The following is a 14,428-nucleotide window of genomic DNA, read 5'->3' on the forward strand; positions in this document are numbered from 1 at the left end:
ATCCCACTTTTTCCCCCAAGCTGGCAGAAGTAAAAGGTCCCTTAGAAATGTGAACAGTGCCCTGACAGCACCCAGGTGGTAGGGAAGCCCAGCTGCTATCCTGTTGCCTCTACACGTTTGCTTTGCTTGCTGCTTTTTCTCCTGGGGTGGCTTGAGGGCCTGGGGGCGTGCCTCTCTATCCATCTGCTTCCTACCCACTTAGTTCCTGTTGTGTTGGCCCCGTCCATTGGAAAGGAAGCTGATTCTGGAAGGCGGGGGGAGGCCTTTTTAGTGGGGTTTTTTTTTTATGTTTAAAAAAAACTTTGACTATAACCATTCCTATATTTAACATTGTTAATGATATAATGTGTGTGAAAATGCCTCGCATGTAGTAGGTGTTTAATAAGTGCCTTGTTGACCAACTATTCAATGCCAGTAAGCATCAGAGATTCAGCTTTTTTTCTTTGTCCTAATAACTTTCTTAGGGCCAATAAATGTAAGCTTGACTTTAGGAACTATTTTAATATATACCATAAATAGAGCTGCTTAGGAACCATGTTAACAAAACAAGTTGGCAAATGGATTTGAAAGACTTTTTTTAAGTCATTAATGTCAGTGTTTTAAAAATTTGGGGAGAAAACAGTGCCAGATCTTGTAAAAGTATTTTAAATGCAGCTGTTGACAAGGGGATTCATGAGACTCATGCTTGGTAAAACACTCAGAACTGCTGTTTTCCAGAGTCTCTGGTCCCTGCCAGGATCTCTGTGCTAGATTAGAGGTACTGGTCAAGGAGGGTTCTCTTTGACTCACCTGCGGCTGCTGGAGCTTAGCTGGTGTCATGGTATTCAACAGCTTTGAATTCACATCTTCTAAGCCTTAGATTGTACATGATGGATGAGTGCAAGTATGCTTAAACTGTGGTCTTTCACTTTGGTTGTACAGTATCTTAAGGTTAATATTAAGAAAATGTAAGGCATAAATTAACTGCCTTTTTTTTTTTTCGGGACTGTGAAGAAATCCTTATTGGAGAAGCCCTCGGAGCTCATGTCACATTCATCTTCTTTCCTGTCCCTCACCGGATTCTCTCTCAATCAGGTGGGTAAACAGTGAAGAATCCTGCTTTGTGCTTTCATTGTCAGCCAGTGTTTTCTTTCCCATTCTATTAAAGCACATCTGTTTTCCTCTGTCCGTTCTCATCTATATATTGGTTTCTTCCAGATATTTGATTTTACCCCCCTCCCTCTGATTGGGGTACACTAGCGACTTGTGTGTTGTTAAGTTTGAACACATTAACTTCTCATTAATATTGAAATCCTTAGGACTTTGTTGTTTAACCAAATAAATTATTCATACTTTTTAACCTGGGTGGTTTAAATAGACCAAAATGAAGGATGAGGGAAAAAGCAAACGAAAAATGAGTTTAATAGGAAAACTGAAAGAAATAAATAAAAGCCTTCAAAAGTTTGTCTTGTTAAGAAAGACTTAAGCTGTATCAAGCATCCATGAACCTGAATGTGGGATTTTCTTACCTCTCTTTCCTTGGAATGAGTTTGTAACTTGGTTGTCACTGTCTTTCAGGAAAGATACCCAAATAGCAGTGTGTTCAATGAGGTATATGGGAAAAACCTGACAACCAGCTCCAAAGCAGAACTTAATCCCTCGATGGCCCCCCAGGAAACATCACTGTACTCTCTTTTTGAAGGGACTCCGTGGTCTCCATCACTTCCTGCCAGTTCAGGTATTGACTAGTTTTTAAATTTACAGACCTTGCATTTCCTATACACTCAAACTGATTAAGAGTTAGTATGATTTTGTAATTATAAAAATATTATTTATTTATTTTTAAAGTAACTTCTGAAAGAAAATAGGAAAAAAAGCCTAATGAACAAGTTCACATAATAAATGCCACTAAAAAAGCTTTTTACATCCTCAGTAACCAGCAGAGTTGTAATCGAGAAAAATATGGGTTCTAACTTAAGGTTTCCAGATGTTTTGTTTGTGGATATTCATTCTTTGCAGGAAAAGTTGCACTTTTAAAAATAGAGATTTTAGCATCTCTGTTTTATAAATGGAGTCTGATTTAATAGTAATTCTTAAGGTTAGGCAATTCTGTTTCTGACAGAGCAGACCACTAGATACTTAGCTGAAACAGGTTGTGCCAGAATAGTGCCTGCACTTGACAGAATTGTATACTGTTTGGTTTTGTTTTTTTTTTTAAGGCAAGGAAATGTGCCCTAGATATGTGTGGTAAGACAAATTAGTGCATCTAGCGGAGTGGGCCCTTATTTTGCCTTTCCCCTAAAGCCCAGTGGTTATTTTTAGTAGAATTTAAGTGATCAGATATACAGGAAACTTGAGTTCTTGGTATGTTTGTGAAACATCTTATATTTAATGTCCTATGTTGTTATTATTTAATAGATCATTCAACACCAGCCAGCCAATCTCCTCATTCCTCTAACCCGAGCAGCCTGCCAAGCTCCCCTCCAACACACAACCATAATTCTGTTCCATTCTCCAATTTTGGACCCATTGGGACTCCAGATAACAGAGATAGGAGAACTGCAGATCGGTGGAAAACTGATAAGCCAGGTGAGATCCAGACTTCATTGCCTAGCAAAAGTGAAATAGCTTACTCTGTCCTTCCCTGGCTTTTGGCATGTGGCAATAATAGAGCATCTTGAATTCTTCTTACCCCTTTTTATCCCTTAGCCATGGGTGGATTTGGCATTGATTATCTCTCAGCAACGTCATCCTCTGAGAGCAGTTGGCATCAGGCCAGCACTCCAAGTGGCACCTGGACAAGCCATGGCCCCTCCATGGAGGATTCCTCTGCTGTCCTCATGGAAAGCCTAAAGGTGAGTGGATTTTAGGAACAAGAACCACAAGAGATGTCTCTGCTTTCATTCACATAGCTAGGCTTATTGCTAAGGCCCTTAGAGTTAATTAATTCATAATACATATCTAGCAAAGTCCTAGAAACATGGTCTGCCTTATAAAATTCTTGAATGGGATTTTTTTTTTTAATTTGTGAATTCACTAGTGATAAAGCAGTAGCTTCAGGGGGGCAGAAACACCAAGGTTTTAGTTGTATTCTAAGGTTAAGAAAAGTCTGATTCATCTTGGAATGGTTGATTTAAGCATTTTCTGAGCAAATAAAAGAAGGGGGTCTAATTTTAGAAATGTTTCATTTGCTTAAAACCTTTATAATAATATTCTCTGTAGGGGCTGGCCTGGTGGCTCACTGGTTAAGTGCACACATTCCGCTTCGGCAGCCCGGGTTTTGCCAGTTCAGATCCCCGGTGCAGACATGGCACCACTTGGCAAGCCATGCTGTGATAGGCATCCCACATATAAAATAGAGGAAGATGGGCATGGATGTTAGCTCAGGGCCAGTCTTCCTCAGCAAAAAGAGGAAGATTGGCAGCAGATTACCTGAGGGCTAATCTTCCTCAAAAATAAGTAAATAAATAAATAAAAGCTCTGTGTTCCCATATGGAGCTGAGTTTTAGTAAAAAGACTTTATACAAAACGTACTTTTACCTTTGCTGGTTTAAAGTAATCTTAATGGAAACTAACTAGTCTTGAAGACAGTCTTAAGATGACTTTTTCTAATAGCTGGATTTTTTTAGGGGGTGGGGATCTTGGGACATATATGTCTTCGTATTTCGCTGGGATTGAAAAACAAATTCCTTTCAGACAACTAGCTATTTGACCTCTGCTGACAAGCTCTGGGCTATTTTTCAGTCTATCTGGTCCAGTTCCATGATGCATCCTGGACCTTCCGCTCTGGAGCAGCTGTTAATGCAGCAGAAGCAGAAACAGCAGCGGGGACAAGGCACCATGAACCCTCCACACTGAGGCCAAAGTGGCAACCCCGGGAATGAAGGCTCCATAAACCATGGCATGTTGGGTTTGCAGGACTGGCCCACACAGTCCCCTGCGGGTGGCAGCCCTCTTTTCTGCTTCTTGCTGTCGAGAGGGTGTAAGTGTTCCACCAGCCCGCTGAGTGTGCACGAAATGTCCGCAGTGCAACAAAAAGAAAAAACCGTCAGGAACTCTCCGTCCCCCCGGGGCCTTCCGGAGGGAGAGAGGAACTGCTGTTTGTCTCACTCAGTTACCTGATATCACCGCCTCTCACCTTCTCCATCGTGCATGTCCCCAGCCACATGGGAAGTGAAAGCTGAGAAGGGAAGGCAGATGGGAGAAGCCAATGGGAACTTCTCAGTCCTTTTTTCCTCTTTGGGGAATAAAATAGGAATCCATTAATGATTGCTTTGCTGACTGAGAATGTAGTTGAAATTATTCCTAAACATCTTTTATTATTGTTATTACTCTCAGAAGTAAAATATCACACTGAATTCTTCCACAGACAGATGTGCTGCTTCTAGGCAGTGTGTAGACAGGAGAGCCCCGTTCACTGCTCCTGGGAGAGGTTGGTGGTGACAGGATGGGGAAACTGACCTCTTCAGCCCGTGGGAGTGTTCCAGAAGGGAGAGTGCAAGGCCTCAACTTTCACACAGAAGGTTCTGGTAGGCCCTCCTCTGGCCTGGAGACTCCAGCAGGAAATGCCCTTCATCTGTAGGTGCTCGAGCCCCAATCGAGGATGCAGTGTGGGTGGTGGTGCTGGGCTGGACTAGCAGATGACTGCTGTAGGATTTTAAATTAACGTTTTTGATTCCTGTACATTTTACGGTAGCATAGCAAGCAGTCTCACAGAAGGCAGGCCAGTCCATTCATGGCCTGACGTATTTTAATAGGTAGAAGCTTTCAGTGTGGTCATTTTTTGTTTGGTTGGTTTTTGTGCCCCCATCCCACTTACCACCCACCTCCTCCTGTCCCTACCTCCACCCCTCTTCTACCCTATGCTGTATGCTAGTAATTGTTTTTATTCCTAATATGTGTAACATCTCGCCAAGAAGCAACAGCATGGGGGCCAGCAGTTGAGGCCCAAAAGACAGTCTGAAGAGGAAGGAAGCAGCGGCGTCCACATAGCCCACAAGGGGGCCCGGCCCCTGCCCGGCCGCAGTCTCCCAGCCTCCACTTTCAGAGTGAAATTCAAGGCAACACGGACACGTGTGCATCACGCGCAGAAGAAAACACAACGAAGTCCATTCTGGAAAAGGTGAAGGAAAGGAAAATAAACTTTTATTTGATATTTATTAGAAGGAAAGAGGACTGAAAATTTTCTTGTGTAGAAACAGAAGGACAGCATTTCTGTTAGTCATTTCCTGGAAAAGTAATATTTTAAGAGGAAATTATGGAAACAATCTAAATGTCCAATTGCTGTGCTAGTGATAGGGTTTATTTTCTGGGAGGTCTCTCCTTTGTGTGTATGTGTGAGTGTTTGTGTGCGCGCACACGCCCATCTGCTCTCCCGGAGGGGAGGGGTGATGTGTATGAGTGTTTGGCGTTAGTGTGGGACTTAGAAGCTGGAAAACAGCTGCAGAGCAAAGCACATCCAGGAGCCCCGGTTGTCACTGGAGTCTGGGCAACCCCAGCAATGAAAAGGGGTGAGATTAATGCTCATTGCTCTTCAGAGAGAGTGGTTGGAGCCCTGTATTACATTATTGCTTTTAGTTTGACATGGTGTTTGGGTTTTTTTGTTTTTGTCTTGTTTTTTTGAAAGGTCTGAAAGGGTGATGCCCTGAACTCAATGGCAATATGAAACCCTTCGTGCTTCTCTCCAGCCCCTTCCCTGTGTCCACCTTTCTCCCATTCCCTCCCTGCCAAGCCTCCTTCCCTACCACCTTTCCCCTCTTTGTGTGTTTGAGCTCTGCATTCAGGCAGCTGCAACATTCCAGTGTTTGAACTGTCACTGATTCTTGCACCCTAGACGAGCTAACCAGGTTCACCATCTCACTCCCAGTAGTACCCAGGTCCCATCTACAGCCCCATTTCTGCATGAGAATTTGGTGTTTGGAATGTTTTCTGACTCTTGGGACAGGGTTCCTCGCCTTAGCATCCTCAGTGTTGAGTAATGAGGGGGGAGAGGAGAATCTTCATCAGAAACTGGTTTTGTGTAGTAGCCTTTCTTTTGTGTTTTCTTTCGTTTTGTTTTGTTTTGGTCTGTCTGTGCAAGACCTGCAGCTGCTGAAATCAGCTTTGCCTTTAATTAAACCATGTTCTCTCCAACCAGATCTGTGTGTAGATTGTTTCTTTTCTATCCTAAAAGAAAATGCAACTTAAAAAGCAAGAATTTAGTCATCTAGGAGAATGCAAAGATGGTCAGAAATCAAATATGTGTCAGGGTTATTTTTGCTTTTAGTAGCATTCCAAACCAATGTGCATTGTATAGAAAGGGGTGGGTAGAAAGAAAATGACTGTCAAAATTCTTTTATTTAATAAAGAAAGAATGGTTCATGCAAAGGAGTTAACAACCTACCATTTTTGTCCCTATTGTCACTGTTAATAAGGCGTTTCAGAGATAGTTTATCCTTTTGGCCTATAAAATCCACTAAGTCTCATCAGCAGTAACAGTAATTAGTGTTCTTAGCTTTGGGATTATGTTTCTTTGAGTTGCGTCCAAAATTTCCAGTGGGAGCCTGCCAGGCCTTCAGTAGTGTCCCCTGAGCCGTGCCATAGCTTAACGGTTTGTGTGTTCACACTGGTCAGCTATCCTTTCACCTAGGTGTTGACTCAATCTACACTTCATTTCCTAACTCTGGTTTTCACAAGCACCTACACACTTGAAAAATTGTTAACAAAGCCATACCTACTTTACAAGAAGAAGGAATGGAGAGGAATTAAGGCTAGTCCCTAAGGTCTGGTATTTATGGAATCCTTCACCCAGGTTAACCCTGAAAACCTGGGCCATTTGGTTAAATGGTAAATAAAACCATAGCATTCTACCATGTATATTAGTATAGTAAATATTATAAAATGTTAACTAATAGGATACTACTAACCAACTGGCTTCCTTGAACGCTGCTGCTTTTCATCACTTAAGTGTTATCCCTCTCTGAGAAGGCATGAATGTCATTCTAGGATTTTAATTCTCTGTGGAATTGAAGCTTGTTCCATGGGAGCCTAATTCAGTCTAGGTTCTGTTTAAGCAATGAGACGTTCAACAAAAAAGAAAAGTTAATTTTGTGTGTGTGCTGTCTGAATTACCTGTAAGGCTCTAGGAGTCTGTGACAATAATGGTACAGAAATAGGGGTATTTACACCTAGGCCTTGGGCCTGCATGCTGGGTGTCTTGTTTTTGTAAGTTTTTTATTGAGGTATCACACATACAGAGAAGTGCACCAATAAGTGAACCACTCGGTGAATTTTCACAAAGTACACACATCTGGGTAGCCAGCACTCAGAGCAAGAAACAGATTATCAGCACCCTAGAAGCCCCCTCATGCTCTTCCAGACACTTCAACCACTCTCCTCACCCCACCACCCCACCAGGGTAATCATCATCCTAAGTTCTCACATCGTTGTCTGTTAGGTTAAATTTTAACAGGGAAATGTAGATAATATTTCCAAACAGTAACTTCTTGGTACAGTGTACTGCAGCGGCGTGCTACATTTTGCAAATGATACTACTCCCTTTTCTTGAGCTTTGTAGGTTGTGAAACATCCTAGACCCTTCTAGGAGTGCTTTCCAAGTCTGTAGTTGCACGTTCTTCAACGAAAGCTTTAGGGAAAATGCCAATCTTCCCTTTGCACTCCCCTTCCAGCCATTCTTCATTCACTGATAAAAGAAAAAGTATACATTGATTTCTAAAACCAATATAGAGAATGACCTCATCTAGATATTCCACACAGATCTTTTGTCAAGTCCTCCACCCCCAAGAGTGTTAACAGGGAAAAGTCAATATTGGAAGGTGATTTGAGGTAAGAGTGAACATAGGACTTAGCCCTCTTTTTATTGGTTGCTGTCTTAGACATGATAATGAAGGAGTAAAACGCAGAAGAATCAATTAGATTTTTCAAAAAGTTGCCAGAGAAATAAGATGAAAGAAATTGAACACTGAATCTTTAGATAGGATTTTTTTAACAGAGGAGAGAGTTTTATCTGAGCTCCGTTGGGAATCTTTGTTTTGACTACTGGAAAGGAACATGCCATTGGTTAAATATGCTAATAATAAATGTTCACTAGTGAATGATCCAAGAATTGAGAGTTGGAGCTAGTGATGGGTTTAGTCCGTGTTTGTAAAATTACAGGGATTTTAATAGCTCCTATTTTGAGCCTTTAATAAAGTACAAGTACCGTACTAGGATATGTATGCTCTCTGACTTCATGCTAAGTCAGTCAGCTGTAGATAGTATCCCCGTTTTACTAAGGAAGAGGAGAGCCAGCGAGATTAATAGTTTATTCAGGGCCACTCTGCTAAGAAAAAGCTTAGGTATGACCGACTCCACAGCCCACCCACCAGACCACACAGCCAGGTTAGGAGTTCATCTTTGGATGTCAGCCATCTAGATTGGACGTTAGAGCACTGGGGCTTGCAGCCTGTCTCCAGAAACTGCTTTAATTTGTGTGGGGTGTTGCAGGGCTTCAGAATTTTTTCTAAAGTTCCCCCAGGTAATCCTAATTGCACTGTCTTGATCCTTCCTACTTATAATGTGAGTCATGGAGTGGAATCCGGATCCTGGGAGCATATTACAAATGCACAATCTCAGGCCCCACCCCAAACCAGAGTCAGAATTCATTTTAACAAGATTCCCAGGTGATTCACAGTAAAGTTTGAGAAACTTTATGAATGAAACCGTCTCGTAACTGAAATACAATTGAACTAACCTCCAGACCCACTCCATGTTTGTGCTGAATTCTGTTTTCTATTTAAGCGTTAAGGATAACTTTTCAAAATATATGGGTGCTTCCTGAATTAAGCCAGCTTAGACTTTTGTACATATTACAGTAAGGAATACTCCACCTTCTCTCCATATCTACTCAGAAGGTTTTTCAGTGTGTTCTCGCGTTTTTACCTTATCCCTGCCCCTCCCATCCCCCCAAAAAACTGGACAGTTTAGCTGTTTGGTTGATATTGGCACTTAAAAAATAGCCCTGGGAGTTACTAAGCCCAATTCTTCCTGTTGAGTTTCCCTTCTCCCTTGTCAGGAGATGCGCACCGCCAGTGCACCTGCTTCTGTGTTCCATTACTCATTTTGAGTTCATTGCCACACTCGTATACTCACCCTCTACCTCGTTAACTTTAAAATCTCCCACTCATTTCGTAATCTGATGGGTTTCTCTTAAAATTGATAATAGTCTTCATTTTTCACTACTTTGCATTGCTAACATGCAACATTTCAGCCATGTGAACAAAGCTTGTGATGGGACTCTGATTTGTTTCCAGGTAGAGAAACAAGACTGTGTCAAACCCTGAGTTAGAACAGCGCTGCTCAGTGGAGTCGGTAGCCCAGCAGCGCCTGTGAGCTTGTTAGAAATGCGGATTTGTGGCCCCCCCCCAGAGCTGAGTCAGGATCGCTGGGAGCTGGCGCAAAGAATTTTATTTAACAAACTCTCCGAAGGATGCTTGGGCATACTGAACTTTGAGAAGCACTAAGTTAGAACCTCCACTTGCTATTTCAGTTTTTAATGTGTTTGGTTCCTAACAGAATCAGGAAAGTCACCAGAGACACAGAGCAATATCTGAATAGCTACTTTGAAGGCAAAATGTATCCCTTTCCCTCACTTTTGAAAAATACGTTAATTCAGAGAACTGTGGTTTGCGAAAGATAAGTATCGTATGGCTTGGTGCAAAGGCAGAATGATTAAAGCCACCTTCCATTCGGTGCCACTGAGAATGACAATCCCTTCTTCCAAAACAGCCATCTTTAATAATCAAAATGTTCTCTAAGTCTGCCATTTGTTGCTTCCCTGCCCATCAGCTGAAAACTAGGAACGAGGTTGAAATTACTGGCTAAGGTTTGGTTTGTAGGTTATTGATGTTTTCTTCTCTCTGCCCTTGAATTTATTTCTGCTAACATGTAAATAAGTCTCTATAATCCAGAAGTAGTGCTTACCCCTTGATAAAACCAGGATTATGTCCCCTTCCAGAAACTCCAGGTCTTCTGGTTGGGTAGCCTCATAACTGAAGAGTGCTACCACTTGGCTCCCTTCCTTAATCTGAGGTTCTTTTGTCAGGTTATTAGCATCAGATTTTTCACTTCCCTTGGATTCATCTGGGAAGCCTTGGTCACCCTGAAATGATAAAGGGCCTGTTAGTTTTTCTAGCTTCCTGGCTGGTGAACGTTGAACATCACTGCAGGAATCAGGGAGATGTCAGTGTGGCACCTGGGATGTGAACTCCGAAAGGCAGGTTTGTGAGCAGCGCCTAGCACGGCCCTAACACGTGCTTTATGAATACTGGATGGTCACATAAACGAAACCAAAAGGTCGGCAGGACCACAGAGGCTTCAAATCTTACCAAAACCTACAGTAATCCTGGAAAAGGTGGAAGAGGTGCTATTGTTGCTTCTTTTCAGGCTGAGAAAGCTTGAGTCAAAAGTAAGTGACAGAACCCACAGTCAAACCTGGTTTCTAACTCTGAACCCAACACTCCTTCCCCAGCACCCACAATACAGGGACCTTGTTAGAAATGCACATTTTTGGATCCATCCCAAACCTATTAAATCATGAACTCCCTGCGAGTGGGGCCAGCAATCTGTGTTTTGAGAAGCAGTCTAGCTAATTCCGATACTTGCTAGAGTTTGAGAACCACTTCACAGCGCCTATGATCTTTCTAAGGCCCTGAAAAAGGCTTTACTTTTTTATGTATGTAACTACACATCTTAGTCACCATTATGGTCGCTTTTGACCCACAAATGTTGAAAAGAAGGAGAAGGATGCAGTTTCTAAAGATGTAAATCTTAAGATTTAACAAGTCAACATTAGAAAACCCTTCTAGGCTAAATGCTGTACCTAGTGTTGAAAGTTCTAGTTTCCTAATGCCGTTTGTCCCAACCTTGGCAGATCCTCTTTAGTGAGGGGTTGTTCAGTAAGGTGGAAATGGCCCTAAGGAGTCCAAAGACCTAGGGCTGTCCACTCCACTGCTTAACAAGCTGTGTGTCCCTGAGCACGCAGCGTAACCTCTCTGAACCTCACTTTCCTCACCTGAAATTGAGACTAGAAGAATGAAATGAGATGATGTAGAGTAACAATAGCTGGCAATTATTGAACACTTACTCTGTAACAGTATCATTCCAAATATATATAAAAATATTTAAACGTGGTTAATAAGTGTTCCTGCGTAGAGTAGATACTTAATGGATGTTAGTTCATTTTCCTTCTCTTCCGGTAAGTGAATGAGAACATGCTGGCTCTCTGCCTCCAAGTGTAACAATGAGCTCCGAGGCTGGATTGAGTTCCAAAAAGACTGGTGGGAATTGGGGGAGACTTAGCCATGTACAGCTGCTAAGAGGGTGGAAGCTCTTTTCAAAGGACAAAAATTAACAATAATAAAAACAAAAGGCTTTTAAGTGAAGAAGTTCACGCTTAGAGCTAAACTACTACTTGGCAGAAGCCTTTTAAGACAATACTGACGGGATTAGTCCAAAGACGGATGGAAAACCTAGAGGGACCTTTCGAACTTTCAGGACAGCCCCGGCACCAGCGCTTATCCTTCCCCAGGGTCCTGGGGCCTCTCCTCTCAGCCAGAGACGCCGGGGGTCTCAGCTCCAGTGACTCCACTTCCTGAAGGCAATTTTCTGAATCCTTAGATACCGCTGACCTGGGGTTTACTATGGGCCTTCCTCCAAGCCCATCCTCTTTAATTCTCCCACTCATTCCCCGCTCCACGCCCCCCCCGCCCCACCAGCAAACCTTTGTCTTTGATTTGAGTGAGAGTCTACCAAAGAGACCCTTCCCCAGCTGAGCAGAAGGCCCTGCCCAGTTGTGGGGATGACGGTTTGGAGGAGGGACTCAGCCACCCACTGTGGGCCCAAGGCCTCGATGGGCTGGAATAGCTCTCCCAGTGTGGTCATTTCCATGGTCTCACATCCACTTGTGGGTGAAAAATAGCAGCTCTCCAAAGGATTCACATATGAACTGTTTCATTTGATACCCCCTAGATTGATATAACTGCAGATGGCACGGTTTAAAAATGCTACAGCAGAAAACACGGGTTAGTGGAGGAAGAACAGAAGCTCTCACAGGGACCCCGGTTAACCACGGCTTTGGTCAGCGGAGAATGCAGTCTCATTAACTCTGTGTTGGACTCTGCAGCCCCAGGACTCTGGATGGGGTGCTGATGACTCAGAGGAAGCCCACTGGCCCGCCTCGCTGAGCTCGCTGCCTGGCTCATATGCTCCATGAATCATCAGTCCAAAGCAAGACCTAATGATTTTCTCCCTGGCTCACATCATCCTAGTGCAGCAGTGTATGAAGTCTCCCATGATCTGGCCCCGTTGCCTCTCCAACCTTGTCTCCCACCACTCTCTCTGTTGTGTCCAGTAGCACTGAGCCCCTTCACTCACTATGCCGACTCTTACGGTCTTCCCTCTGTTCTCTCCATCTCTATAATGTATCCTAACCTCCACCTTGCTAATTCCTATTTACCGTTGTAAGGCTAAGCTTCCAGACAATTTCAGCATCATTTTCTCTAGGGACTGCTGACTTGTCCCACTTCCCTCTAGCACTTTGGGGTGAGATACCCTCCCATGTGCTTACACGACACAGTATGCCAGTTGTGCATCTCCATCGCTTAAGATATGCTTCGTAATCATCTGTTTGCCCTTGTCTTCTCCCCCAGAAGGGCCTGTGTCTTACTAGTTTTTCAATTTCCATTGGCTATCTAGAGACCAGTAAGTGCTCAGCAAATGTTTGTTGAAGAATAAATGTCACTAGACAAACACTGGAAACATCCCAAACGTCCACCAAGAGGTGAGTGAATAAGCAAACTGAGGTATCCATACAATGAAATACCATTTAGCAATAAAAAGAAATGGACTATTAAAACACAAAAGAATATATATACATATATATATGTTCTGTACAATCCACTTATATGAAGTTACATAAAAGGCAAACAAAAATGTGTGTTGACAGAAAACCAATGGTTTTCAGGGGCCATGGTTGTGGGAGAGAATTAACATCAACAACAACAAAAAGAAATGGCAACTTTTCCCTTGGAGACTAAGGGACAAGGTCCAAGAGTGTTCCCTTGTAGCTACTACTTCTAGCCTCTAGAGTTGCTCTTGACTCCCTTTATTCTTACAGGAAAGTCAGTTAACTTTTCTAGACCTCAGGGCCTGTAGATAACCTGCCCTTGTACGGTCAGCACAGCGAGGTGTTCAAGAATATGGGCAGGCTCTGGAGTCACAATGCCCGCCTGAGCCCTGGCTCCACTCTGACCGGCTGTGTAATCTTGGTCAAGTTGACTCTCTTTGCCTTGTTACCTAAATTATAAAATGGGATAACAATACCTACCTCCTAGAGTTATGGGGTTCATAAACGTTAACACACAGAGTGCGCTTAGCACAGTATCTGGCACGTGGGAGGTTCTCAATAGATGCTTGCTCTTGGCAGAAGGTTGTATATCCAAATCATCTCTGTGAGATAAATGCTCACTATTTTCTTTCACTCTGACGTGCTCTCTCCAAAGGAAACTTCTGGTGAAGAATGACTATGAGCTTAGCCTCAAGCTATGACTTCATTCCAACCTTGCTTGGGCCCAACCTTGAAACAATTAAGGGTGGCAGCAGATGGAAGGGACTCGGAGCTTTCTGTGGGCTCCTGGGCCTGCTCTGCTCTTGTGGGAAACCCTCTCCTGGCTGCAACCAGGGTGAGGATGCAGACGAAAGGGAGGCAGAGCTGCGGATGGTTACCCATGTATCCCCAACACCAAGCACAATGCCAGGCCCACAGAAGGTGCAGGATGAATGTTGAATGGTTGTGGAGGAAGCGGCCCAATTGAAACATGACCTTAGGTGCCCTTGAGTTCACTGCACTCACCACTGTGTTCTCACACCATAGGGTCAAGCAGTAGTTTTTCACTTGGCCCCAGGCAGCCTTCATGTTCTCTTGTGAAAGGGGCACCAGCTCATTGCTGTCCCTAGGCCGATAGCTGGGTAGAGATAATAGGAACTGAATCAGAGAACATCAGTACAGAACCATCCTCCTCTTCTGTCCTCCAGGCCAGCACCAGATCCCCAGCTGTACCCCCAACTGCTGCCTGCATGGAGCTCACCTCAGCTTAGTGTGTTCTGGCAGGAGTTCCAGTTTCTTAGACACCATGTCCCGCACCTGGCTGTAGGGGAGCCCAGGCTCCGTCTCCATGACCACTGTGTATTTGTAGTGCACCTTCAGCGTGTAGGGCCTGGGGACACTGATCTTTACTTCCTGAGGGGAGAGGAAGAAGAGGGAACTTGTGAGTGTCTGAGGCTTCCTCTTAGCAGCATCCTGGATCATGAGGAGTACTCTCTGTAGCAGGGAGAAGGCCAGTAAGTAACTGGTTTCACGGTAACATGAAGGGCTTTCAGAGGTCCTCCATACTCAACTGTTGCTTGGATAGGA

At 43.6% G+C, this 14,428-nt stretch overlaps 2 protein-coding genes across 8 annotated transcripts in view; one reads left to right on the forward strand and one right to left on the reverse strand.

The window, feature by feature from the left end:
- The window catches only part of SMG7 (SMG7 nonsense mediated mRNA decay factor), an 84,036-nt gene extending 77,920 nt beyond the window's left edge, over nucleotides 1–6,116 (forward strand). For all 7 annotated transcript variants that reach the window (XM_046681437.1, XM_046681440.1, XM_046681436.1 and 4 more), the window contains 5 exons: nucleotides 994–1,074; nucleotides 1,558–1,717; nucleotides 2,398–2,568; nucleotides 2,689–2,834; nucleotides 3,724–6,116. In XM_046681437.1, the coding sequence (XP_046537393.1) occupies nucleotides 994–1,074; nucleotides 1,558–1,717; nucleotides 2,398–2,568; nucleotides 2,689–2,834; nucleotides 3,724–3,837 (672 nt within the window). In that variant the 3' untranslated portion in view covers nucleotides 3,838–6,116. The remainder of the gene's footprint in view (nucleotides 1–993; nucleotides 1,075–1,557; nucleotides 1,718–2,397; nucleotides 2,569–2,688; nucleotides 2,835–3,723) is intronic.
- Nucleotides 6,117–7,082: 966 nt separating this feature from the next.
- Nucleotides 7,083–14,428, reverse strand: part of NCF2 (neutrophil cytosolic factor 2) — a 30,215-nt gene continuing 22,869 nt past the window's right edge. Inside the window, exons 12-15 of the mRNA XM_046680431.1 lie at nucleotides 14,103–14,254; nucleotides 13,868–13,979; nucleotides 9,940–10,117; nucleotides 7,083–7,660 (exon numbers count right to left, since the gene is read on the reverse strand). Of these exons, the coding sequence (XP_046536387.1) occupies nucleotides 7,548–7,660; nucleotides 9,940–10,117; nucleotides 13,868–13,979; nucleotides 14,103–14,254 (555 nt within the window). The 3' untranslated portion in view covers nucleotides 7,083–7,547. The remainder of the gene's footprint in view (nucleotides 7,661–9,939; nucleotides 10,118–13,867; nucleotides 13,980–14,102; nucleotides 14,255–14,428) is intronic.

The sequence above is a fragment of the Equus quagga genome, chromosome 13 (genome assembly GCF_021613505.1).
Source record: "Equus quagga isolate Etosha38 chromosome 13, UCLA_HA_Equagga_1.0, whole genome shotgun sequence".
In the NCBI taxonomy this organism is placed as follows: domain Eukaryota; kingdom Metazoa; phylum Chordata; class Mammalia; order Perissodactyla; family Equidae; genus Equus; species Equus quagga.